The 26816-nt window shown below is 44.8% G+C and overlaps 1 protein-coding gene across 1 annotated transcript in view; it reads left to right on the top strand.

The window, feature by feature from the left end:
- Positions 1-1015: 1015 nt before the first annotated feature.
- Positions 1016-26816, top strand: part of lrrc1 (leucine rich repeat containing 1) — an 82340-nt gene continuing 56539 nt past the window's right edge. The window contains exons 1-4 of the mRNA XM_063191361.1: positions 1016-1616; positions 15418-15535; positions 19809-19887; positions 25636-25725. Coding sequence (XP_063047431.1) covers positions 1458-1616; positions 15418-15535; positions 19809-19887; positions 25636-25725 — 446 coding nt within the window. The 5' untranslated portion in view covers positions 1016-1457. The remainder of the gene's footprint in view (positions 1617-15417; positions 15536-19808; positions 19888-25635; positions 25726-26816) is intronic.

The following is a 26816-nucleotide window of genomic DNA, read 5'->3' as shown; positions in this document are numbered from 1 at the left end:
AACGAATTTTGATGAAGAAAAATGTGATTTTATTACAATATTCTAATGCTGCGAATTCCCCAATTCATGGGTTTTTTGAGCTGGAAGGCCAACGTATATAAAAAGAAAAAAAATGATTGGAATAGTTAAAAAACTGGGCCATGAATCTACAATCCATGACAGTTTAACATTATTGATGGAATTATGGAAATAAATCAACTTTTTCATGCTATTCTAATAAAAAGGCCTGGAGCTGTATAATGGAAAGACTGTGTGAATTTTAACTAGGAGTATTCAGTGCATACATGCACAATTTTGCCCTTTTCACAAAAATAATAATATTGAGTTTGGCCCGCGACTTCTTCCCAGATTTTGATTCCGGCCCCTTCTATTCAGTCAATTTGAGTTTGACACTCATGCTTAAAGTAGATATTTGGCGCTCCCTAGTGGCTGTACATGGAATGCAGATGTAACTTGCAGAACTTCCATTTTCCACAGGTTGCCCTGTCAAACTTTGCCAGAGAGAGCGTGTGCATTTTACATTTTAACAAGGGGCTGGAGTATTAAACCATTAACTTAAGATTTTCATAGGCGTCTCATGTCAATCCGCATTTACAACTTTTCTCAAGACTATCAAACAAACAAAACTAATTTTATGTGTTCGCTTTCAAAAAACAAATCTATTGGGGTAGACCTATTTTAAATAAACTTTGTCATTTTGTACAACGACACGGTGAAACTGTCGGGAGTCGAAAACGGCGTCCTTTCAGCAACCAACTTCATTTTGCATCCTGATACAAAAGCGTGCTCTTGGCGCGTTGTGCATTTTATATAATGCAAATAAATACATACATTTGATGTTTGAATTTCTAACCAAAGCGGACTTTTCACGGAAATGGTTTGTACAACTAGGACGGTGGCTGCCTTTCTATTCTCCCACAGCCACAACACACTTTTCCAGCGGAGGGAGGGTGGCAAAGGGAGGAGCAGCTAGCAGCTAGGAATCGTGACGTCAGATTGGAATGAGGGAGTGAATGTTCCGGGTCAGAAACTGGACTGAGAGGAAATTAACACTAGGACAAGAAAAACACGAATTACTATCTAACTTCACAGAGATGTAACAGTTTACGACAGACGACATGAGAAACCCATTCAACATTCCAGAGGCGATGTAGAAAGATGGACAAACTGGCGATATCTTCCCATTAAAGTGCACAAAGTGAGGTGGACTACGACGATTTATTCCATGTTTCTTACCAATATATCCAGCTAAGCCTGGGTAGTCGGTGTCGTTGTGTGCTTGTGCTTTTAAAATCGGCGGGGGCAGTCGTGCCGTCTACCTGTAGCCCCGGAGAGCGAGCGTGAAAAGAGCGAACTTAGGGACTCTCCTGGTTTCTGCTCGCTCCATCCAGATTTGATTTCAGCGGTGGACTATTTTACTGTACGGATTTAGCCACAGCTAGGATCATCAGCCCGTGATGTTTCACTGTATACCCCTGTGGCGGTGTAACCGTCACATTGAATTAATCGATAAGCGCCACTGTTCACTGTTGTACGTCCCCGATGAGATCTACCGCTACCATCGGAGTTTGGAAGAGCTGCTCCTGGATGCCAACCAACTCCGTGACTTGCCCAAGGTAAGAACAGGTCCTGGTAGCTTAACCCCTGGGGACTTCTGAAGTTGCTAAGTCTGCTATAACTAGCGCGGTGCATGTCGTGTGTGTCCAGTGACTCAGTGAAATAAGTCATTATCTAAAGTAAGACGAGGCCGTAGGGTAACTGTAACATTACCTATTCAACTTGTTGCCCTGCTGTACTGCGTGGCACGGGAAAGTGCCAGCATTATCCTCCTTCTAGCATCCAGTTTCGAGTTAGCTAACAGGCTAGCGTGAGGTGAAACGGTGGTGACAGGTACGAGTGTATTTCATGAGAATGTGTCGTTTCACTTACGCAATGTAAGCGACCACACAGGAATTTCCCTAAGGCTATTCAGTTTGTTTCTTCCTGCACTGTACTTTTCCAACTGGTGACCTTCAGCGTTCCACCTGAGAGCATCCACAGTCTCTGACTTGTGTCTGTAAACATTTGTAGAAATGTCAAACGTATCGACCCACTACCCGGAGGGGCCATTGAAGGCCTCTCTACCCATTAGGCTTTACAGCTGATCCAACTTTGATTGAAAGCCCACAACATGTCATTGCCACTTTCAGAGCTCATATTGAAACCCAGTGACAGAGGATCAGTAAGTAAATTATCTTATTTATGCCTGTGCAGTAAAGGACTTTGTCTTTCCTATCCATCCCATAATTTAAAGAGATGTCCATCTTGCCCTAGTCACGAGAGGTTGGCTATAGGTGTGGCTCAATCCCCCCACTCAGCGTTCTGTTTACATTGTAAGTAGAATTTTACATGTGGGATTTCGGGGAGATTCTATCCCTTGCACCCTCTTTATAAGTAGGACATTTCTACGACTACACTTCAGGCTTGCCATGGTGTTGCTTGGGGTGTAAGTAATGCCATGCCACCCTGACTAGTCGGATGGGTTTTTGACCTGCCTGTCTGCTAGGACAATTGGCCCACATCATCTGAGATGGAGAGAGAGATCTGTGCTTCTTGTGTGTGACTATAGTACAGTTGTGTTCCCATCATGCAGGGCTTACGCAAGGAGTTGATGTAGGTTAGATGCCGGGGGAAGACAATTGCTCTATTCTGTTATAGAGAGAGAGAACAAGGAGTGCTACAAGAGGACAACCGTACTATCGCATGTGCCATTTCTATCCTTGTCTCAGTGCCATAAGACATTCAAGCTATTTCAGCAATAAAACATTGCTCACCGGGCGGGCGGTCAATAAGTTACTACGTTGGCCAGCCATGTGACTTGATGAAGGGTGACAGCAGAGAATGGGAGGATTGTTTTATGATGTCGTCCCAAATGCCATTACACACACACACACACACACACACCTTCCCCCCAGCTCACGGTTGTCAAGACAATTGAAGATAGGCAAGACAGACAACGTGGGTAGTTGTTAACAGTCTTTCCACCATATTTCACATTTGTGACATAGTTGGTAGACATGAGAGATGTTTAAAAGAAGCAGGTTGGTTTCTTCTTAGTACAGAAAGCTATTGCTTGCTCTCCTCGAACCCTGGTAAAGGAATTAAAGGAATTCAACAGGTTGGAGTGAGATGGTGTTTTCCGGAATACTGGGCGAAACGAAGAATGTTTTCAAAACAATCTGAATTCCTGCAGCAACTGCAACAAATCTGACTGCTGAGACTGTTCCTCTGCCCAAAACTCCTATCACACAGTACACTATTTTTTTTGTGTTAAGCCTTTATGTTTGTGACAGGACCGTATAGAGGGTGACAGAAAGAAAGTGGGGAGAGAGAGACGCGGATAGCTCGGCAAATGACCCGGACTGGAATTGAACCTAGGGTCACCGGTGTAGTAGTGGAGTGCCCAGCTGACTGAGCCACAGCTGGGACCTCACTGCACCCTAATGTGCCACGACTTAGTTTTGGCAAATGTCACACATGTACAAACAGGACACCTTTTGTTTGCACTTCTTCAGTTGGAAACTCGATACACTGTGTTCTTCAGTTTCTTGTCCTTGGTGTTTGCCATCATCATAGATAGCAAAGCTGCAGCTGCTCCTCATGTTGAGTCTTTTGCATCACCGTAGCTTCATGTTATTGTTGTCAGTCAGTGGTTGTTTGACTTGACTTGACTTGACTTGAAAGCTTTAATGTCCTTAAAAAGGCCATTTGTCTTACAGCACAGCAGAATGACATAACAGGCCTACAATAAAAACACATACAGTACAAAGTCTTGAGCAATCTTTTAGGTTAATACTGTGAAGTAATTTGATTTCGATTACTGTGAAGTTATTCATTATTATTATTACATTACACTTACTGTAGTTGACGCTTTTTAATCCAAAGTGCCTTACATATATAACAGGGTATTAGTTACAGTCCCTGGAGCACTATGGGGGTTAGATGCCTTGCTCAAGGGCACCTCAGCCTATGGTAGGGAGTGGAAGGGTGGGATTGCAACCCTCTGATCTTAAGTCCATGTCCTTAACCACTTGGCCACAGACAGCTGCCTCACGTTCATGTTATTGTTGTCAGTCAGTGGTTGTTTGGGTGGTTGGAAAAGCTGTTACGTCTTGGGCAATCTTTTAGATTACTGTGAAGCCGGCAGCAAAAACACCTACTGCAATCCCTGATTCCCCTTCTCTCTCCCCATCCACTGTCTGCCTGATGGCCTCCACTTTCATTGCCTTGATGGATCACAGGGCCATATAACGATCGCTTCTCTAGGACTGGGGAGGGATCAGTGTGTGTGTGTAGTACACCCATCCACTTTACAGGGGAAGTGGAAGAGCAGTGATTGAACACCTTTTGAACCGTTTCCCCTTTTTGCAACCAACCAACCAACCCAATGACCTGTTGTCCAGCCAGCCGAAAAGAAAAGAACAAAGGCTTCCATTGATGTACTAAAAACAACAAAGTCACTCTGTAGTCGCACGGTCCAGATAAAACAACAACAACAAAAAAGAGAGACCGATACCTGTGTAGTGGAAATAGAGCTTGCTCACTATTAGTGGTGAGGGATATTTAGGTTTAGGCCAGAGGTCCTCGATGTCTCGAGGGTCGTCTTGTCCGGCCCCCGATATAATTTTAGTATTATACAGTTTCCCATGATAATAAGACATGTTTTGTAAAGGAATCTTTGCAATATAATTAAGTTAAGTTTATATTTTCAGGGGACCTAGTGAAGGGAGGGTCTGTTGTAAGTGGACACCTTCAATAGGCCTAAACTGCAGGGGGAAATTCTGGTTTGTGTTCATAGTACGGCCCTTGGAGGACTTGATACAATTTGTAGTGGCCCTCGGCCTTGAATGAAAGAGACTCCTCACCTCTGGTCTAGGCCCACATGAAGGTCTTAAACGCCAAACCAAAACGTGCCACTTTTAGGCAAAATTGAGATGAGAAATCAATTGGCAGTAAAGATACTCTTAATGTGGCAGGAGGTGAGCATGTCCAGCAGGCAGGGTATAGGCTACATTAGGGATGGGGTGTAGTGGAAAGTGCGCACATCCAGCAAAAAAGCATCAGCAGGTGCCAAATCAAAAAATTGTCACATGTAGGAGCGGGAAAGGATCTGCACACTGCTTGCAAAAGACTTAATTTATTACGAGCAACGTTTCAATCATAGATCAAGATGCCTGAAGAAGATCTATGATCGAAACGTTGCTCCTAATACATTAGGGATGGGCAATTATTTTAGTCCAAGGGCCTTGTTGGATTTAGAATATTGACTGAAAGGGCCAGATGTCGCAGGCTTGTGTCAATAATATAAAATAATGTACACTGACATTCCTGCACATTATAATGTACTTAGATGAATACAACCGTAGTATATGTGCTTGGCTACTCTCAAACCCGCAAGCTCCCTGTCTTGGATAATTATTATAAAAATATGGATTGTGAAGTTCTCTTTCTAGTAAAGACTATAGGTAACACTTTAGAATAATGGATGCAAAAAAGCATTATAAAGACTTAATAAATAATTAACTATTGATGAACAAAACATTAACAAACGTTTGTAAATGACTAGGAAATGCTATGTTTATATTTTATATTTATCAAACATTTACAAGTTGCTTGTAAATGAATAAAATACTCTGTTATAAGGTGTGTAAAATCTTGCATATATCCTTTGTAGATATTTTATAAAGCATTAATAAAACTTAGTTAATAATAAAAACATTTGTTAATGTTTTATTCATCATTAGTTAATTATTTACTGAGTCTTTACTAAGGAGCATTATTATAAAGTGTTACCAGACTATAGGGACCAGATGAAATGGCTCTGCGGGCTGCATGGCTCCCAGGCCTTAGTTGTCCACCTCTGGCCTAAATCATATGCAAACATCCCGCATAACATTTACATCATAAATTCACATGGATCATGGAGGCCTTAACTGTCCTAGGCAGTACAAGACAGACCGGCCACAAAGCAAGAAGAAAAATACAGGTGGTGGTGGTGGAGGGTGCACGGCACATGTAATATCACTGCTCTGCTCAGAGCACTGGCAAGAACAATACGCCACTCTTGGCTCTTGAGCACAGATCCTGGTTTGTGTTCATAGTACGGCCCTTGAAGGACTTGATAACATTTTTAGTGGTTAAAACGGTACCCCCACCCTGCTCTAGGCCCATATGACAGTCCAAAACTCCAAACCAAAACGTGGCCTCAAAGCAAGAGGAGAAATACAGGGGGGGCACGGCACGGCACATGTAATATCACTGCTTTGCTCAGAACACTGACACAAACAATACGCCACTCTTGGCTCTTGAGCAGAGTGAGTGCACTACAGTGTTCCTGTACAGTGTTCACATGCTGAGACATGAGAGGGCGAGCAGAGCGGGCACGTCTCGTCTTTGAGGCCTGAGTAGAGAGACAAGAGACAAGAGAGGGCTGTGCTGTGTTGTGCAGAGTGCTGACGTATCAGGGTGTGACGCCAGCCCAGCCGTCCCGTCCTGCCTGGTTGGGTTGCTGCTGCCGCACTGCACGTGTCCTCCTGCCCTCTCCACTGCGCCCTTTGACTGCGGGAGGAAGAGGAGGGCGGGGAGGAGCAATGGAACCCCCTGCTTATCACTGAGGAAATGCTTTGGATCACTTAGATCTCTCAGTTTCACAATTCTTTCATTCTCTCTCTCTCGCTCGCTCTTAACTCTCTCTCGCTCTCGATCTCTCTACATTTCGCTCGCTCGCTCTCTTTGTCTCTGCCCCCTCTCTCTGTCTCTCTCTGTCTCTCTCCCTGTGTCTATCTCCCATTTTCCTGGTAACTGTCCACTGCCAGTATCTGTGAAGTTGGCGGGAGAAACTGTTGTGAAAGCATAGTAGTAGTTTCCCTCAGAACATTTGTTAGTCAAGGTGGGTTTGGGTGTTGGCTGGTGTCAGACACTGGGCTCACACAAGGCTACTGTATGTTGCGCAGTTTCAAGTGAAATCTGGGTAACACTTTATTTTAAGTGTCAAGTGTTGGCCACTAACGCGTGCCTAATTATTGGCTGCAAAAGTGCCGTAAAAGATGTGTGTTAAGCAAAATCAAGTGCCTACTAGGTTCTTTTTAGAACTATCTCAATAATAAAGGCCTTGTTGGCAACGTACAAGAAATCTGTGCAGATATCTGACAAAGGATTGTTTTTTGCTGAACAAGTGTGTTATAAGTCACTTATGTAGACCGTTAGGCACGGAGAAAAGGAAACACCTGCACACTACCAGTCGGTGCCAAAAAAGGATCTTACTGAAGCTGCTAGCTTGCCTTTCAGCCACGAGATGTTCTTCAGACTAAGATTTAGAAATTATATAATCGCATTACAAAATCCTGATGTTGTCAGGGGTTCTAAGTTACTAGATAAGGTGGGAGATGTTTGTTTGCTGTCAATGTGGCCCCCTTCCACAGTGCTGATGGTAACCCTGGTTACAGTGTTTTCTGGGGGGAGGTTTGTCTCTCTTTCCACTGGACTTCCTGCCTGAAACTACTTGCCGATGCAAAGTGTTAAGGGGCTTTTGTTGGCCTTGCTCACGAAGATGCATTGCATTTTATGCCTCACCCGTGCACCCCAAGGGAGCATTGCGGTGGGAGGGTACCATTCTCAGGGTACCTCTGTCATGGAGGAGGAGGGGGGAGAGCACTGATAAATTACTCCCCCTACCAGCCTGGCGGGTTGGGAATCGCACTGGCAACCTTTGGGCTACAAGTCTGCCACATGTCTATACCTAAAGTATGTCTATGTCTGCATGGTAAAGTAAGAAACGTAATTTCAAATTCTTTGTATGATCAGTGCATGTAAAGAAATTGACAATAAAACCAACTTTACTTGAAAAAGATGCATGTTGAACGCATGTGATGAAGGCTCAGGGTCTGATTCACTCAGTTTTTTCATTTATGATGATTGCTGGGAGGGGTGACAGCCTGTGTCTTATTTATAAAATGTTTTGTAATATAATAGTTGACGTTGTTCCTGTACGCTGTAGTGCTGCTGAGTGCTCTTCAACATACCCAGTCTCCACCATTGGGCCTTGTTTCATGACGTCACACACCTTTCATTTAAGCACATACCTCAGCAGGTAGAAGTTGCATCCGGTGGCTTTGACATGCGTATGAGGTGCAGTGCACAGAGACACTGTACACGAGATGCAACGCTTAAGGAAACATCCATAGAAATGTATGGGGGTGATTTGTAATGCCAATATAGTGTTTGCTTGCATATATCCCACCTTTCCAGTAAAAAGAGGCAATTGCCTACTGAGCTGCGTTGTCATTGATCCAGTCGCCTCGCAAGCAAATGCTGCTCATGTGCAGTTGCATGATATAGAGAAATAGCTGCCCTGAGGCGTCGCCAAGATGGCCACCAAGTACAGGCACGCTTACAGACGGACTTTGGTGCACGCCACTGTTTTCTGTCTGAAACCAGTAGTTAAATATACCTACTTTGCATCAAAATGGAACTTGTTTACTGTCACAGTGAGAGAGTTTAATTGGCACTCACAACCACAGGTAAGGGTTGGGACCAGGGTGGCGGACCAGGGGCCAGGGACCTGTCTCTCTAAGTGCAACAATAGCTTGTTTTCAGGAGAGTTTCTACTAAAGGGCAAACAATCGAACCGTGTTACTAGGTAGTTTGATTAGTATTATTTACTCTAGCTCTGCAAATTTATACAGAACAACCTGCTCGATGTGATCAACACGTTAAGATACAGTAAAGGTGGGAGATGTGGAGATAAGAGTAAAGAATGAGAGGGAGACAGGTCAGGTACAGTAAAGGTGAGAGACCTTTGTGGATTGGGACCTGTGTGGTCGTCTCTTGCCAACTCCTGTTTAGGGACAATAATGTGATGGTAGGACCCCTGTTACCCCCTCTCTCTCTCTGCCTCTCCTCTGTGCAAATGAACCCCCTCCCCCTTTCCCGCCACACACACACACACACACACACACACACACACACACACACACACACACACACACACACACACACACACACACACACACATATAATTCGTTAACCCTGGATAATGAGGTCCGTTGCTCGGACAAAGAGGGACAGCCAGTCAGTTAGTGCGAGGATGTGTTGTTGTTATGGTGCGTGTGTGTGAGAGAGAGTGAGTGTTTGTGTGTCTGTGTGAGAGAGTACGTGTGTGTGTGTGTGTGTGTGTGTGTGAGTGAGTGAGTATGTATGTGAGTGAGTTCATGACTGTGTGTGTGGGTGGCTGAGTGAGTGAGTGAGTGAGTGTGCTGTAAGCAAGATAAAACATGATTCCCAGCCCGCCTGCTTCTATTATGTCACGCCGTGTGCAATTTTCAGCTCCCTCTTTAAATAACTGTTGAACAAACGAACGGCCGAAGGAACGGGGGAGGGCTCCTTCTTTCCCAGAAGTCTAATTAGTGCTGTTTGTAGTAGTCATCACACACACACACACACACACACACAAACACACCCCCTCTCTTCCAATAATCCACATATTCTCTAGGGAGGGTGAAAATTGGGAAGAGGCGTCCCGTTCTGTCTTCAGAGGCCAGTTTAAATTGCTCATCGCTGCGGCGTGCACTGCGTGCCTTTAAATATTGACAGAGCGGAGTTAGCGTTTTCTTGTGTGCGGCCTACTTGAGAGGCAGACAGACAGACAGGCAGGCAGGCTGAGTGTGAGTGAGTGCGAAAGGTAGAGGTGGGGGATGGGAAGTGTGTGTGTGTGTGTGTGTGTGTGTGTGTGTGTGTGTGTGTGTGTGTGTGTGTGTGTGTGTGTGTGTGTGTGTGCGTGTGTGCGTGCGTGCGTGCGTGCGTGCGTGCGTGCGTGCGTGCGTGCGTGCGTGCGTGCGTGCGTGCGTGCGTGCGTGCGTGCGTGCGTGCGTGCGTGCGTGCGTGCGTGCGTGCGTGCGTGCGTGCGTGCGTGCGTGCGTGCGTGCGTGCGTGTGTGTGAGAGACACACACAAGAGACTCCAGAGTGACATTAACCAGTTGTGCAGGTTTGGCGTCAGGTCCTCCTGTCTCTCCATTGCACCACAAAGGCATGAATGGAGTCTCACTGGCTTACGCTTATCTGGTGGTTTCAGTACGAGTGAATAGTGTTTGTTATTTTTTTTTAAAGGACTGTTTTTTTAGTCAAGTAGTATTCTGTGGGCGGATCTGCTGTGTGATTTTGTTTTCTACCTTTGCAAGTGCAATTCTGTTCAATCAGCTCCCCCATAGCAACAGGACCACTTTCAGGCAGCAACTGGTTTGCACTCATATTTTATCACTCACTGACATTTGGCAAAATCTGTGATGGTTTGAAACTGTGTGTGTTCGCCTAGTGCATTTGAAATAATTATGATATCAGTAGTTTTCCTTTACTTTAGTTCTGTACATGTATACAGAACCTACCCAGCATGCTTTGCTAGACACGTATTCAGACCTACACACAAGCTCCACATTTCATTGGCTTTCTTGAGTCTAGGCACCCAATGGTGATACCATGCTCATCAGTCATGGAGGAGGATAGGGGAGAGCACCTGTTAATTACTCCCCCCACCAGCCTGGCAGGTTGGGAGTCAAACCGGCAACCTTTGGGCTACAAGTCTGACACCCTAATCGCTTACCCATGACCCATGATTAGCTATGGAGCTTCCCCAGTGGCATGAGTGCACTGAGCTGGTCACATGTGACTGTGACTGTCAGATGTCTGTCCTATTCAGCACGTAATACCCATTTGAGATCACCACACACTGACACACACTTAGCCAGTTACATGGATATGTAGGCTAATAGCCAGGGTGCTTACTCTACCCTGTTGCTCTCTATGTAGGCTAATGGCCACGTAATTGGACCACCCAACTTACATTGGTCTGTTTATATATATATATATATGATGCCCGCTACCACACACTTACACTAGCCTGTTTCTCTCTATATAATGCCCACTTAATGCTTAGACACACTTGCACCAGCCTGTCAAGGATGGATTACTGCAAGGGCCTACCGGGCCCAGGCCAAGGGGCCCAAGAGTCCAGAGGGCCCTGAAGCCCAATCCTCTAAATTTCCATTCTCATGTTGCGTAAAATCACACAAATCAAACAACTCTATTTTCACATATTTTCAGGGGAAAACACCTGAATGCCCAACAATATAGGGTCTCTAACATCTGGAGGGGGCCCTTTCTTGTTGTCTGGCCCAGGGGCCCATGGAGTCATGATCCGTCCCTGCAGCCTGTGTCGACTCTTTTAATGGTGAAGGTAGAGATGGCTGCGCTTTTGTCTTACTTGGGAAGTTTTGCTCTGCGCGTAATTCCAAAACAATGATGCAGTGTGAAGAAACAGGAGTTGCACACAGGAGCTTGATGCTTTTCAGTGAAACTGTAATAAAAGCTGAAAATAAAGAGAAGCCAAAACAAAAAGTGGGTAGCAAAGGTTTCGGGTCTTGCCCATCATCAGTGTTCCCAAAATCAAAAAAAGATTGTTATGGTGCCCACATCATGCTACCACACACTTGCACTTCCAGCGTATTTCTCTATAATGCCCACTTAATGCTACTACCAGGGCTGATAGTATTCAGGCTCCATGCCTGATTTCAGGCTTGACAGAGTTTGCAAAAATAAAAACATTGATAATAATTAGCCTTTAGGTTATTCTTATCTCAGAAAGTAATACTGGTTCAGGGTTTTCTTCTACTATCAGGCTTGAATAATGGTCATACACAGGCTATTAAATGTTTGAATGTGTCAAAATAGGCCTACGTTACTTACGTCACTATGCAGTATCTTGTCGTCGTCGTTAGAGCAGGGAAAAAAGTTCAGGCTCAGGATTTTGTTTCACTCTCACCCCTGTACTACACACTTGCATTACTTGCCTGTTTTTTCTCTATATGTAATGCTGCCCACGTAAGGGCGTTACACATTGAAATTAGCCTGTTGCTGTGTACGTAATAGCCACGTAAGCGCTCCACGCTCTTGCCTGTTTCTTCAAGTCACACACGTTATATTGACTCTTTACCCTCGGCTTTATTGGAGCAGTCCGAATTAAGCTTTTTACACAGAGAAAGGGGAGTGGAGTCACAAAAATCACAAAAATAAACCCTTTCAACTTTGCCTCTGTGGTTGATGTGAGTAAACGGTACACAGTGACGTTGGTTTGTTTTCAAGTGGTTTAGTGTCTTTATTTTTTGAAGCCTTGCTGCCAAGCTGGAGCCTATACTACTAAGGAGCTGGTTCAGGAGTAAACCAGGTTAAGTTAAGAGGTAAATCATCTAATAGAAGAGCCTGGACAATGAGAACTCCTGGCTCTTCTATTACATGATTTACCTCTTAATTTAACCCATTTTACCCTTGAACCAGCTTCTTAGGCCCCAGACTGGGTGGTAAGCCAGTTTGAAACGAGGGGCTTAATGCTCCATTGAGAGATGCAATCAGGGAAATACTGTATTGAATAATAACAGTGGGCTCGTTTTTGATGGAGCAGTGCTGGGTTTTGCTTTGCCATTTCAATGCATTCTGGTTAGAAAGAACCTAACCAGAAATGGCAAAGTGTGCACGCATGCTGCAGAGCAAAAGCAGCACTGCTCCATCAAAAACAAGTCCAGTGGTTCCGAGGCTTTGCCAGGCAAAACAATGAGCGAACCAGTCTGCGGCCTCAACAACACATGTAGCTTAACGACACACATTGAGTAATCATTTGTTTTTGTTTCTAATATTGCTGGTGGGCGCTAATGCATTTTGAGGTTTGACCTGTTACAACACAGTGGCTTGGCAGCAGGGTTTTTTTCCCTGCTCGTCGCCTCTAAAAGCTATTATTCTCCGGAGACATGATTTGAATTGCCACCAGGCCTGGGCAGCATTGATGAAATGTCTGGTGTTGGGGATGGCCTAGTATTTATATCACCATTGCAAGGCAGAGAGCTGCAGAGAGTGAGACATGTTGTTACATGATGAGGTGATCAATAGAAGTAGAACGATTGTTTGTCTTCCCATGTTTTCATGGGTTGTCATGTTGTATTGTTTGCTTCTTTTATACACTTTACTAGGACAGAGGATGAAATGTAGCATTAATACTGACTGGCTTATATTGATGTTTTTTTTACTGATGTATTGATTTATGTGCATTATCCTAATCAAATAAATTAAATTAAATTAAATTTAAGTATCTCATGTGGGCAGGTTCCTAGCCAGGCTGCGCCCTCCAAGTGACGCAACACCTTCGGCGGCAAATCGCGATTGCAAGTCTATGATAATCAGGCCAGCAGATTCCATGATATTCTGCAATAATACTTTTTACAACCTGGGAAACAATCTGCTGAAGCAGAGAGCACCTAGGGTGAAAATGAGCAGAGCAATGAGTCGAGTGTTGTGTGCAAGTTCATGCATGTTGTTCAGCAATCAGCACACGCAGTAAGCTCCCACCACCTATCATAAGATTTTGGGCCCTGCCGTGGCCAAATGGTAGGGCACTTGTCTACCATGCGGCTCACCCGGGTTTGATTCCCGGCCCGGGTGCTTTGGCAGCCCTTCTCTGTCTCTCTCTCCCCACTCGCTTCCTGTCACCATCTTCACTGTCCTCATAAAGTCAAAGACCAAAAAAAAAAAAAACTTTTCCTTAGGCCCATCACTCCCAATGGAGCATAGACCATCCACAACTTTTCTCCATCCAACACTGTTTTGGGCTGTCCTTTTTGCTTCTCCCCAGCTGGTTCCCAGCCTCTTCAGTTCTGCCTCAGAGTCCCGCCTCCAGGTGTTCTTAGGCTGCCTTCTCTTCCGCTTCCCCTGCAGGTTCTAGGTCAAGGCTTGTTGTGTGATGCTAGTTGCTGGTTTTATTTATTTATTTATTTATTTTCAATATATGTCAATGTCTGCATGGGAAAGTACACACTTCTCAGCTGGCAGGTGCGTCAGAGATGACCCATGGGTCACTTAGCAGACAACTTGAAAAAACTCCCGCACACTGACCATTTCGTTGTTTTACTAAAAAAAACAGCGAAATGGTCAGTGTGCGTGAGTTTTTTCAAGTTGTCCGCATGGGAAAGTAAGGAACGTAATTTCAAATTCTTTGTATGACCAGTGCATGTAAAGAAATTGACAATAAAGCCGACTTGACTTGATATTTTTAGGGGCTTTTATGCCTTTATTTGATAGGACAGACTGAGATGGTGACAGGAAGTGAGTGGGACAGAGAGACGGGGTGGGACAGGGAGTTGACCCCGGCCGGACTCGAACCGGGGTCCCCGTGGACACGCAAGCCCAAATGTGGGGGGCTTAGCGTGCTGCGCCACAGAGCCCCCTGTTCGCTGGTTTCCTCAGGGTGTGCCCAATCCAACTCCACTTTCTTAGTAGTATTTGTTTATCCACCGGCTCCTGTTTCCCTTTCCTCCAGAGTTCCTCAAAAAAAAGAATATTGATAATCAGTGACTAATTTTGCTCACAGATATCAATACCCAGATGCCCACTCCTCTCCTAAGCAACTGCCCACCATGTATTTCAGCCTGAGGTGGACTTTCTACACGAGGAGTGGTGATCTACTTTGATTCTTAAGTTTGAGACTGTCTGTCTGAATTACAACTAAAAGGAAACGATAAAGCCCCATATTAACACTGTTCTATGCTCCCAAACAAAGTTGAATGGGTACATTGAGTTATGTGGGATCTTCTGCTATCTTGCTATCTTCTGTTTGGGTCAGCACCTGCGTTACTCTGACTTTTTTGATTACAACTAGCCCAGACGATGAAGGGTTAAGCAGCTTGTACTCCAGATGCGACCTGCGCAACCTAGGTAGCTAAGGTTGTTGAAGTTTTGCCATGAATTTGTTTTATTCGCTCTGGACGTCACATTGACATGTTTGATTTGGCTGATCATTTAACGGCTCTGGCTTGACAGGCTGGGAGGACGCTGGTCTCTCAGGTCGCTTTGCTCCTGGTGAATTCTCTTTGGTTGCTTTAGTCGCCGACTCTCCATAGAGAAATATTGACTCAGGTAGCGTTGGTGGCGCTTAGTATACACATAGCTTTAGAAAGAAGCCAGTAGCCAAGGACTCATAACAATGCAAACCCCCAGTGATGATCACGGTGCATATCAGGCCGCATGTTGAGACTTGGGCCAGAATAATATCATTGGATGAGACTCGGGCCAGAAAAATATCATTGGATGTGCCTGACTGTAATGCTAAACCTCTTTCAAGGTTTGCCAACAAAGCATTCCATCCAACATTTCTTAACATAGCTCTCTTGTTGTGTGTGGAAACTCTGGTACAAGTGTCTTTCTGTTTGTCTCCGTGTATTGTCTATATATTGTGATTTGCCCTTTGAAAGTGGACCTTGAGTCTTGAAACAAAGTTGTTGTTGATGATGATGATGGTGGTGATGCTGATGTTGATGTGTGTTCTTTGTTTTGTTTTTCTGCAGCCTTTCTTTCAGCTGGTGAAACTACGGAAGCTCGGGCTGAGCGACAATGAAATCCAGAGACTTCCGCCCGAAATAGCCAACTTTATGCAGCTTGTAGAACTCGATGTCTCTCGAAATGGTAAGCCACCACCACCACCACCCCCCACACCACCATCCCTCCCCCTCTTCGGGATGGAATGCCCCAGGCCTCCTCAGAACTCTCACGGTGTACTGTACAGTAAAACCTCAGTCTGGGCTTCCACTCTTACTCTTTCTTTTTCTCTTTCTGTTCTCTCTTTCTTTCTTGCTTGTTTGCTTTGCTTTCTTTCTCTGCCTCTTCTGTCTCTCACTCTCTCTCTCTCTCTCACTCTCTCTCTCTCTCTCTCTCTCTCTCTCTCTCTCTCGCTCTCTCTCTCTCTCGGTTCCTGACAGGTCTATCTTTGAGATTGTGAGAGTTTATCATACTTCTCTCCTTCTTGTGTAAAAACATAGGGGCGGCCACTCCCTAATGTGTGCTTGTGCTGTGTGTGTGTGAGCGTTGTTCCCTATCCTTGTGCCGTGCGTGCGTGCGTGCGTGTTGTTCCCTACCCTTTTCTTGCCTTGCCGTGGCTATTGATATTACACATGTACTGACTGCCTTATTCTTTATGGGGGGCACTTTTGTGTCCGCTCCGCACAGTGCTCCCGTGTTGCTCTTTTATTTTTCAAGTGAGCGCATTCGAGCTAGTCGCTCTCTTCCTCAGAGCAGTGTGCAGACATTCATTTTTATCTTCATACTTTTCTGACCTTTTGTCCTGCACCTGCGTCTTGGATGTGCGCACCACTAGCCTTAGCCTACTTCACTTTTGTTTTGCAACACCTGACTTCATTGGATTTTCTGTTGTTGTTGTTGTTGTTGTTGTTGTTGGATATTTCTATTTTATATTCATAAGGTAGTTTTACTCACAAGTAGCCTATTGTGCTGGAAGACAGCTGGTGGGCAGGCGACGTGTTTTGCCCCATTTGTCTATGCTGCTGTCAGTGTGTGAGTGAGTTCACGGCTAGTGCGTTTCGCCTGGTACCAGTTTATATTCTACAGCAATGTTTCTCAACATGGGCTCTACAGCCCCCCAGGGGGCATTAGAGAGCCCTCGCGGGCAGGCGTTCGAGAAGGTGAAGGGGTGGGGGAGTGCTCAGTTGCCATTGGTGGAGAGCTTTTATCTATTTTATTTTTTAATATGAAGGGGGGCGTTTACAGGGTTATGATGAGGTCAAGGTGGCGTTGGGAGGTCTGCTATGATGAGGTCAAGGGGGCGTTTGTTATAAAAACTTTGAGAACCAGTGGTCTACAGCCACATGTGCACCCAGGGAAGCCGCCAGAGGGGGAAAAAGGGGCTGGTTGTCCCGGGCCCAGGGAGAGAGGGGGGCCCATAATTGTGTTTTCATTACATAATACGTATTGGATGGAGGGCCCTTTCAGATGACTTTGTCCTAGGCCTGGCAAAGGCTGTCAATGGCCCAGTGTGCTCCCATTACGCTGTTCACCTCTAGCTACTCTCCTATACTGTACTTCAGCTGTCCTCTTGCCCTCCTAAGGCACAAGCATGACTGGAGAGCTGTGAGTGAGTACATTAGAATGTATAAGGAATGGAGGTGGCTGTAAGTTAGGTTATGAATATAATGCTGTGAATATCATGGGAATGATTTTTATGCATGCAATGAGTGTGGGAGTGCTCTTGGCTTATAACAAAATAATATAATAGTATATATAAAAAATAGATAGGGGCCTACTCTATGTGCCTATACAATCTGTGGATTGTCATACGTTGTTGTTGATGGCATACATTTTTTATAATAATAACATTTAAAAACACGTCACCAAATTGGATTTCAGCACAGAGATCCCAAATAAATCCGACAGGAAACCAGTTGCACTCATTCTCACGAAGATATAATAAAGACTTGCGTAAGTAAACAGAAAGGAGTCGGCGAAAGGTCAGCATAGCCGGTTCTCAGCACGCGTCGCCGGTGCACACAGCATGCAACAACATCTTTTTTGTACCGTTGCACATTGTTGTCCTACGTGTTTTTGGCTGTGAGCTAGACCAGTGGTTCCCAACCTGGGGGTGGGGACCCCCTAGGGAGGTTGTGCAGGTACTAAAGGGGGGTCGCGCGGACAAAAGGGACTTGTATTCACTTGTATGGTTAGTAGATGTATTTGCTGTCCTGTGGTTTTCTAGCAATATTAGCGGACAAACTATTAATGGCAATTTTTGGTCCATTAATATTGCTAATTTCCCATTAATAGTTTGTTTGCTAATATTGCTAGAAATCCATGGCTAGGCTAAGAATATGTTGGAAAAGTTTGGGAACCACTGATCTAGCCTATACACATCTCCTCCTCAGTATCCATCCACCCTCCCACGCCCGTCTGAGCTGGGCTGGTCTGCTCTATATCCGTCTGTATCCAGCCTTATTCCCCCCCAAGCTACTGTGGTTTTTGGTGGAGTCCTCAATTAGAATCCAGCAGCCACGGGGCGGAGGAGGAGAGGAGAACGAGGGAGAGAGAGAGGAGATGGGGGGTAGGGAGAGGAGAGGAGGGGAGAGAGAGAGGGGATGGGGTAGGGAGAGGAGAGGAGAGGAGAGGGGAAGGAGGAGGGAGAGAGAGGAGAGAGGGGAGGGAAGAAAAGAGAAGGAGAGGAGAGGAAAGGTAGAAGAGGGGGAAAGGACGAGGAGAGGAGAGGAGACAGAAAGGAGAGGAGAGAAGAAGAGAAGAGAGGAAAGGAGAGGTCTGACTGGCGTTTCAGTCCTCCCCATGGGGCCAGGGGATGTTGCTCTCAGGAACACACTTCCAAACCATAATTATCACGATTACATCGGCCAATTACAGACCGGTTTTCAGATGGTGACTTCGCTCCTTCCTCCATGTTTGGCGTAGGCAACTTGACGTTATCTTGTGGAGTCTCAGATTTTTTTTTTCATTTCATTTCATTTGTTTATTTGGTTAGGACAATGCACATTAATCAATACATCAGCTTGAGAGCTTCAATATAAACAGCCCAGAATTAAATTTCATCTGTTGCTCTAGGTAGCCTACTCGTACTAAAACAAATATCAAGAAAACAAAGTAGCCATCTCCTCCAAAAGTGTGTGTGTGCGTGCGTGTGTGCGTGTGTGCGTGCGTGCGTGCCTCTGTATCTGTATGTGCCTGCTTTCTTGCTTGCGTGCGTGTGTGTGAGTTCGTGCATGTGTGTGTGTGTTTTTTTAAGCATGCCAAAGCTATTTATAATTGTATGTCTGCCTTAAAGAGCTCCGCTCAGACAACAAAAGACTGAACTTTGACTTTATTTTTGCATGTTTGTACTTTCATGCGAGGAGTATGGTGTAACTTTTTTGGTTTACCACAATAATGATTTATGAGCTTTCTGACATGCATAAGGAATTCGATGCACCATGTGACTTAGAAAATATTCCAAGCATCTTGTCCTTTTCCTTTGAGTGTGACGACAATAAAGGTCGGAGTGCAGGTTATGACGTCACGTTGGGGATGACTCCCCCTGGGTTCTACTGTAAGGTTCTATAGTCTCTGAATAGTCTCCATAGTCTCTGAATAGAACCTTACAGTAGAACCCTGGGGGAGTTCTCCACACCGTGACATATTGACCTGCAACCCCACCTTTAACTGCCCTGTGTCTTTGTTACTTGATTATTGTATGTATATTGCATAACTGTTTCACGTTTTACAGCAGGATGATTCACCTTGTTCATCTCAGTGAAACAGCTGACAAGCCATCAGTTATCTATCTGTACTCCAGACTTGTGTCTTGCACTCTAAGCATATAGTTAATAATATAATATTGCTTCATAAGAGTTGGAGGAGGCTACACCCAAACAGATTTTTCTTCTTTTTAGGGTGCTGCCCAAAACATTGTTAAACACGAAAAGTAAGAAAAGTTTACACCATGCGTATAGTGTTTTTCCTCGGGAAGGCAGAACACCGAAACGCATCTGTGTAATAAAAAGAAAGTTCATGCATGGTGTGACCTTTTCTTACTTTTCACTCTAAGGATCTTTCCCATTTCCTTTCAGTGTGTTGATGCTAACTACAGTGCTTCTTTTTTAGCTGTTTATTGATGTTACGTTTATTGTACAATTGCTTAACCTTCATGTTAGGAGAGTTCACCTCTGTCTGTATATTGCTTGTATTGCTTCATATCTACTATTGATGTTGGCTATGATTATGTCCTCTATTGTAAGTCGCTTTGGCTAAAAAGCCTCCGCCAAATGCAATGTAATGTAATGTAATGTAATGTAATGAGAGTTCACCCTGTTCACCTCAGTAGAGCCGCCATACTGTAGGTGTTGACAAGTCTGCAGGTATCTCTCTGCATTCCTAACATGTGTCTTGTGTTTTTTTGTGTCTTGGCATGCAGACATCATGGAGATCCCAGACTCCATCTCATACTGTAAAGCTCTCCAGGTAGCTGACTTCAGTGGAAACCCACTAACCAGGTAATTAACCATCAAGACCCTTTGTCACGCACACACACACACACACAAAGACCCTTTGTCTCGCTTGCTGCTGCGGTTGCTGTGATGTTTGCTGCGGGGTGTTGTTGTTGTTGTTGTTGTTTGTCAATTTGTACACTATACAAATCCTAGGTTGGCCATTCATGTCTAGGTCCCAACCTGGCTGTTGCAACTACAAACTTGTGGTTGGATATAGAGCATGACTCGGGAGTGGATTTTCACTCCCGCCCCATCCCGGTCCCAGAAAATAAATCCCATCCCGTCCCATCCCGGACTGGAGTAAAAGAAACAAATCCCATCCCGTCCACTCCTGAAAAGAATGTCTCCCAATCCTGCCCACTCCGACTCAAAATCAATCCCACTCCCTCCCACTCCCGTTTCGTTAAAAAAAAAAGGCGCTTTTTTTTTTTTTTTTAAATGAAAAAATAAGCGACCCGCATTAGTTCACGCTGTCCTCTCTCATAGCCTGCACACACGTAGTCTCCAGGGTGAAACTGTGTAACAATGGACAGGTGTAGGCTACTTTTGGTTGTTTCAAATATGATGAAAATTATCATCTGTTTTTGGCATTCCCTCTCCCGTTCGTTCATTTTTATTCCCGCTCCTGCCCGCTCCCATTTATCTTTAAAAATTTGACTCCCATCCCGTGGGAGCCACGGGAATTCCCGAAAAATGTCATCCTCTAGTTGGATCGCCTGGGAAATCCCATACTGCTTTGGTTGGCCATTCATGTCTGGGTCCCATTGCAACTATTGCAACTACAAACCTCTGGTTGAGTCAGAGACGGTTTAGATCGAGACGGGACAGATGGCGGCCATCTTGTTGACGCCTTCGGGGTGCTATTTCGCGATTATGTAGAGCAGATCTGAGAGTCAATGGGAAAAATGAATGGGGAAACTGAGTACAGGACGGAGAAGAACCCAGCGGTTGTGAAAACCATATGGTTGAAACCACCGTGAAAAACTGATCAATCTAGACTGCTTGGTTGTGTTATACGAGTCAAAACAAAACTTTTTAAGCCACTTTTCCCACGTTTTTTTTGACAGAGCACAGGCGCAGTAGTTCCGTAACGGCACGAGAACAACGGCTTTTCACAACTGAGCATGCGCATCATTTCGCGTGCACCGATGCAGCCAGATGATTGGATCACTGGCACCGCAGCTCAGCAGGCACATTGGCTCTTGTTACCAGAAAGGCGGGAGATGTGCGGGTAGACGCCATATTTGCGTTACGAATCTTCACCGTTAATTTCCATGTACGATTACATGGCTGTCCCATCTCACCTTCCTATCAAAATCTCTGGTTGAGTAGCCTGGGAAATCCTATACTGCTTTGCTCAATCGTTCCGATCTGAAAGTACAGACAGCATGGATTCTACATCAAAAGTGTGGTCCTGAGCAAGGGAGCCAATCAGAGAGCGGGGAGGGGTGGAAAGGCGACGACACAAACTGCTTGACAAACGGAGGCTTGCGTTTTGTTTGAATAGATACAACTGACATGAATGGCTACATGTACAGTATGCCAAATGATACACTCATAACGTCCAATAATCAGCCATGGGCAATCGTACACTACACCTTTCCTACAAGAAATTGCATTGGTGGCCGAGCCGTGGCTTAGTCGGCTGGACACTGGACTGCTACGCGGGCCTCCAACCTGGCTGGTGGGGAGTCGAACCGGCAACCATTGTGCTACAAGTCTGACGCCTTAACCGCTTACCCATGACTGTAGTGCCACAGCAAGAAGGATGGGTGGGCCCAGGCTACCAGAGTTCTGTTACTGACCCCCCCCCCCCCGTTACACCCTTCATAAAGTTTAAGCCATATCATTTCGGCCAGTTAAACTGGCTTGTTATTAGTGGGCTTACGGTTTGTTTATCAGTGGCTTTTACTTTCATAGGGGCTCACAGTGAAGGGACAGACCAGCGTCATGCTGCCGCGTCATCTAATGAAAGGCCTGTGCAGAGAGGGCACACTCCCCTTCGTTTTCAACCCATGTAACATGCTGTAGTGCAGTAGCACAGGCTAAAAATCTAGCTAACACAAATACACCCTACCAACTGCACTTCATCACAATGTTACCTTACAGCTCCAGGCCACTTAATTGGAATAGCATGAAAAAGTTGATTTATTTCCATAATTCAATCAATAATGTTAAACTGTCATGGATTATAGATTCATGGCCCAGTTTTTTAACTATTCCAATCATTAAATTGTTTATTTTTACATATTTTGATCTTCCAGCTCAAAAAACCCATGAATTGAGGAATTCGCATCATGTAGAATATTGTGATAAAATCACAATTTTCTTCATCAAAATTCGGGTCACATCAAATCAATTGAAATTTGGTACTTTGGTCTACATAACATGCAACGTTCAATACTTGGTTAGGACTCTCTCTGTCTTAATAACGGCCATGATGCGTTTATCATTGAAGTCAATGGCAGAAACAGTGCATGGGAGTTATGGAAGCCCAGATATCCTTGATGCTTTGCTGTCAGCTGTTCTTGATTGCTGAGTGGGGTCCCACACTTCACTCTTCAATATACCCTGTAGATTTCCATGCCACGTGTTGGCGCTAACTCACCAGTTTAATTCTAAATCACCAGAAATGAAACCCCATTGAAAATGAGTGAATGAATGATTGGAATAGTTCAACAACTGGGCCATGAATCTACAATCCATGACAGTTTAACATTATTGATGGAATTATGGAAATAAATCAACTTTTTCATGCTATTCTAATAAAGTGGCCTGGAGCTGTATAATGTGCTCACAATGCGCACTGTTCCACCAATAGAATGCTGTGCTAGTCACTGACACCAGTCACTGCCTTTATCTCCACTGTGTGTATTACTAAGACAGTACACAGGGCCTTTAGTAATACATTAGGGACATTGCCATTCTAGTAACAGCACATTTATTACATTGCCCATTTCTTAAACCGTTGAAACACGGCGTTATAAATTTGTTGTTACCAGAATGGCAATGACATAGTCGTAGTACATTTAAAGGCCCTGTGTTATGTCATAGTAGTGTAGTACTATGGTAATTAACCTTTCAATGACTATCACAGCGTGCCACTGGTGGTACAGCGTGCATTATGGGGCTTCATGGTTTAAATTTGATATGCGATACACTGAACCTAATTAGGTCACCCATAATGTTTTCATTTTCCTCCTCCCCCAGAGAATGCTTGCCGTGTAGTGGCCCAGTTTGCCATTGTGTTTCTGTTTTCCCATCAATGTTATTCATTGGTGAGCGTGAGCCGTGTCTTCCCCCAAGGGCGAGTTAACCCACCCCACCCCACCCCGGAAGCACAAGCTCTCTAGCCAGCCGGCATTGTAATGCAGCTCTTGTGAGAGAGCGAGCGGTGTGCACAGTACACTGTGTGTAAGCTCAAACAAAAAAAAACAAAAAATACACTTTATTACAAAAAGCAAAAAACAAAAAATACACTTTATTACACTACCCCTGTTATAAATGTTACCATATCTGCAGGGAACGTCATAATGTATTACTAAAGGCCCTGTTTACCGGTACTGTCATAGTGTGTAGTACTATGGTACTTAAAGGGACACTGTGCAGGAAATGGTCAAAAAAGGTACTGCAACTATGCTGCTCATTGAAACTGGTCTGCCTATTGCCAAATTTTTCATGAACGTTTACTAAGTAATTAACAAATATTTTCTAGTAAGATCCAAGTACAGTCATTTTTGCAGCTAAAATGGGCTATTTTTGGAAATTCAAAATGGCGGACTATGGAGAAGATCCCCCTTTTCATGTATGTAATTTTTCCAGTCATAATGAATACTTAGAATTTGATGGTGGTGGTCAGTATTTCATTCATGAAAAAGGTAACAGTAGTGAATGGGCAGCATGCATTCTGGAAATAAATAACTAAAAATCTCACACAGTGTCCCTTTAAGTTTTTTGAGTGACTACCATTACAACTTCCCAGTGGCGTGACGGTGTCTGGTAAGGGGTTACCAAACTGCAACATTTTAATGCTTTAGTGGGGTCTTCCTCCTTGCCTGGAGAAGACCCCACTAGTGCTCTGGAACTTTGCAGTGTGTTAAACCAAGTATATTTTTGGAGCTTATGCTCAGTGTGCAAACCACTCTCTAAATCCACTATCTACTGCTGTAATTGTCTGGCACTTGGATTATGTGGATGTTAGGGGTGGGCGGTAACCGCGGTATAATATCGTGTGCGGTATTTTTTCATCAATGATAGAGATTTTGTCTCATACCGTCTACCGCAATAGAACATTGCGTCCTGTAGATATAGGGTTAGAGTTATAGATTAAAAGTTTAAAAATATGTTTTCAAATGATTTGAATGACAAGAATTCCCACATAGAAGATATACCGCCCACCCCTAGTGGATGTGTGTAACCGAACTTTCAAACACAATTATGATATACATGGGTTCTCCATTTGTAAACAATCCCTGGCTGCGCATGTTTGACCTGATTGTCGGTCAAAAAATTAGCTTGCTTGGTTGGCTGTCAGTATCTTGCCCCTCCTCACAACATGATGTTTATAAACAAACAAACAAAACGATGTCAATACAGGGCTATAAATTAACTTTTTTTCATCTCTATCCAATTGGGCTAGTAGATGCTAAGTCTCACTAGCCACATATACACTTACTACCGGTTAAAGTGAGTTTCCTTTTCTAAAAGCCAAACTGAGCTTACACTTGGCCGTTTGGCTGGTGTTAACTTGGACCCCTGCCTGAGCGAGATGCACGTTTTACTCTTAGTAGTCAGTATCAGTGCCAGTTTAGCCTTTTAGTTCACACCGTCACACAGACAACACTGGGCACATGGGAAATGCTCTTACGCATGACCGAACGTGCACTCGGAAAAACACTTAACTCACACCCCCGACCCGAGCTCAGCCTCAGCTTGTCCCGCGCTCAGCCTCAGTGTGTGTGTGTGTGCGTGTGTGTGTGTGTGCGTGTGCGTGCGTGTGCGCGTGTGCGCGTGTGTGTGTGTGTGCGCCTGTGTGTGTGTGTGTGTGCGTGCGCGCGTCGTTAAGAAGCTCAAAACAAAAGGACTTGAACTAGTGGCTGTAGTTCAGTGACCTGGTAAACAAAGAGTTAGCGCTCTACTTGTGCGGCCGCTGGCTCTGCTCTATGTAGTCCTGGCATTAGTGGAGGAATGTTGTGTGAAGTCCATCAGGATTTACCCGCCGTGACGTTTTAGTCTCACCCTTTGCTGTGTGTGTGTGTGTGACAATTGTGTGTGTGTGTGTGAGTGTGCACACTCGTGTGTGTGCTTTACATTTACATTCACATTTACATATTTTGTTTGCATTGTGTATTTGCAAGAAAAATGTGTGCATTTGTGTGTAATTACAAACATTTGTATGGAGTGCATTTACACGTGTGTGTACTGCAAAAAAAGGAAGAAGTGTGTGTGTCTTCCTGTATGCCGTGTGTGTGTGTGTGTCTGTCTGTCTGTCTGTCTGTCTGTCTGTCTGCCTGCCTGCCTGCCTGCCTGCCTGCCTGCCTGCCTGCCTGCCTGCCTGTGTCTGTGCGTCTGTGTGTTTGTAAGATTAAGTTGGAATAACAGTCAGACAAATTGCTGGTCACGGTGGTTGGAGTTCAAACCTGTTGTGTGTGTGTGTGTGTGTGTGTGTGTGTGTGTGTGTGTGTGTCACTGTGGTTGGAATCCAAACCGCTCATGAATAAGCTCTGGGATTTCTCTCTTCTTGTTTTGCAGATTGCCAGAAACTTTTCCAGACTTAAAGAATTTAACCTGCCTCTCCATCAACGATATTTCCTTGCAGCACTTGCCAGAGAACATAGGAAAGTAAGTTTGCGTTTTTTTTTCTTCCTCTCAACACTTCACACTCTTTCACTCACCCATTTGCTCACTTTCATATTGCTCTTTTTCATAGAGCCTGATTACCATCAGGAAAGCTGAAATCAATCTCGTAATGATATTCAAATAGAAATCAAAAAAGAAAACCGTCAGTATTATTTCTTTATTTCTCTCCATCTTTCTCTACATCTGAGACAGAGAGAGAGAGAGAGAGAGAGAGAGAGAGAGAGAGAGAGACAGAGAGAGAGAGAGAGAGAGAGACGAGGAGAGAGAGCCACAGAGAGAGAGAGAGAGAGAGAGAGAGAGAGAGAGAGAGAGCGAGCGAGAGCTTGCACCTCAGTGCACATGATGTTACGGGACGGGAATAGCTTGGCTAATCAGCACTCGTTAGACAGAGCTAGGAGGCTTTTCCAACCGTTATCAAACCCACGCGTCAGCTTTGGCAGCGATTAGCCATTAGCCTCGTTTGTGTTTGTGTATTTGTTTGTGTGCATGTGTGTGTAGGAAGGGGGGTGGATTGGGGGGGCGGAGGGTGGCACAGCAGTAACCGTGTGTGTGTGTGTGTGTGCCTGTGTGTGTGTGTGTGTGCGTGTGTGTGTGTGTGTGTGTGTGTGTGTGTGTGTGTGTGTGTGTGTGTGTGTGTGTGTGTGTGTGTGTGTGTGTGTGTGTGTGTGTGTGTGTGCGCTGACTGGGTAGTCTTGGCTTAGCTTGGCTTGGCTGCTGCTGCTGCTGCTGCTGCTGCTGGTCCTACACTCCCAGTTTCGCTCGCCTCTCTTTCAGGCTGATGAGCATGATTGTACCTGCCTTTCACACCACAGCCACTCATTGTGTACGCGTGCACAGACATACACACACACATACATACACACACACACACACACACACACACACACACACACACACACACACTCACACACACACACACACACACACACACACACACACACACACACACACACACACTCACACTCACACTCACACACACAGTATTTCTCATTCACTCATTCACACACAGACGCACACAAAACGAGCACTAACACATGGTATCTTTGTCACTCACGCACACACCACTACAAAGC

The sequence above is a fragment of the Engraulis encrasicolus genome, chromosome 24, assembly GCF_034702125.1.
Source record: "Engraulis encrasicolus isolate BLACKSEA-1 chromosome 24, IST_EnEncr_1.0, whole genome shotgun sequence".
Lineage (NCBI taxonomy): Eukaryota > Metazoa > Chordata > Actinopteri > Clupeiformes > Engraulidae > Engraulis > Engraulis encrasicolus.
This window is presented reverse-complemented; position numbering and strand designations above follow the sequence as displayed.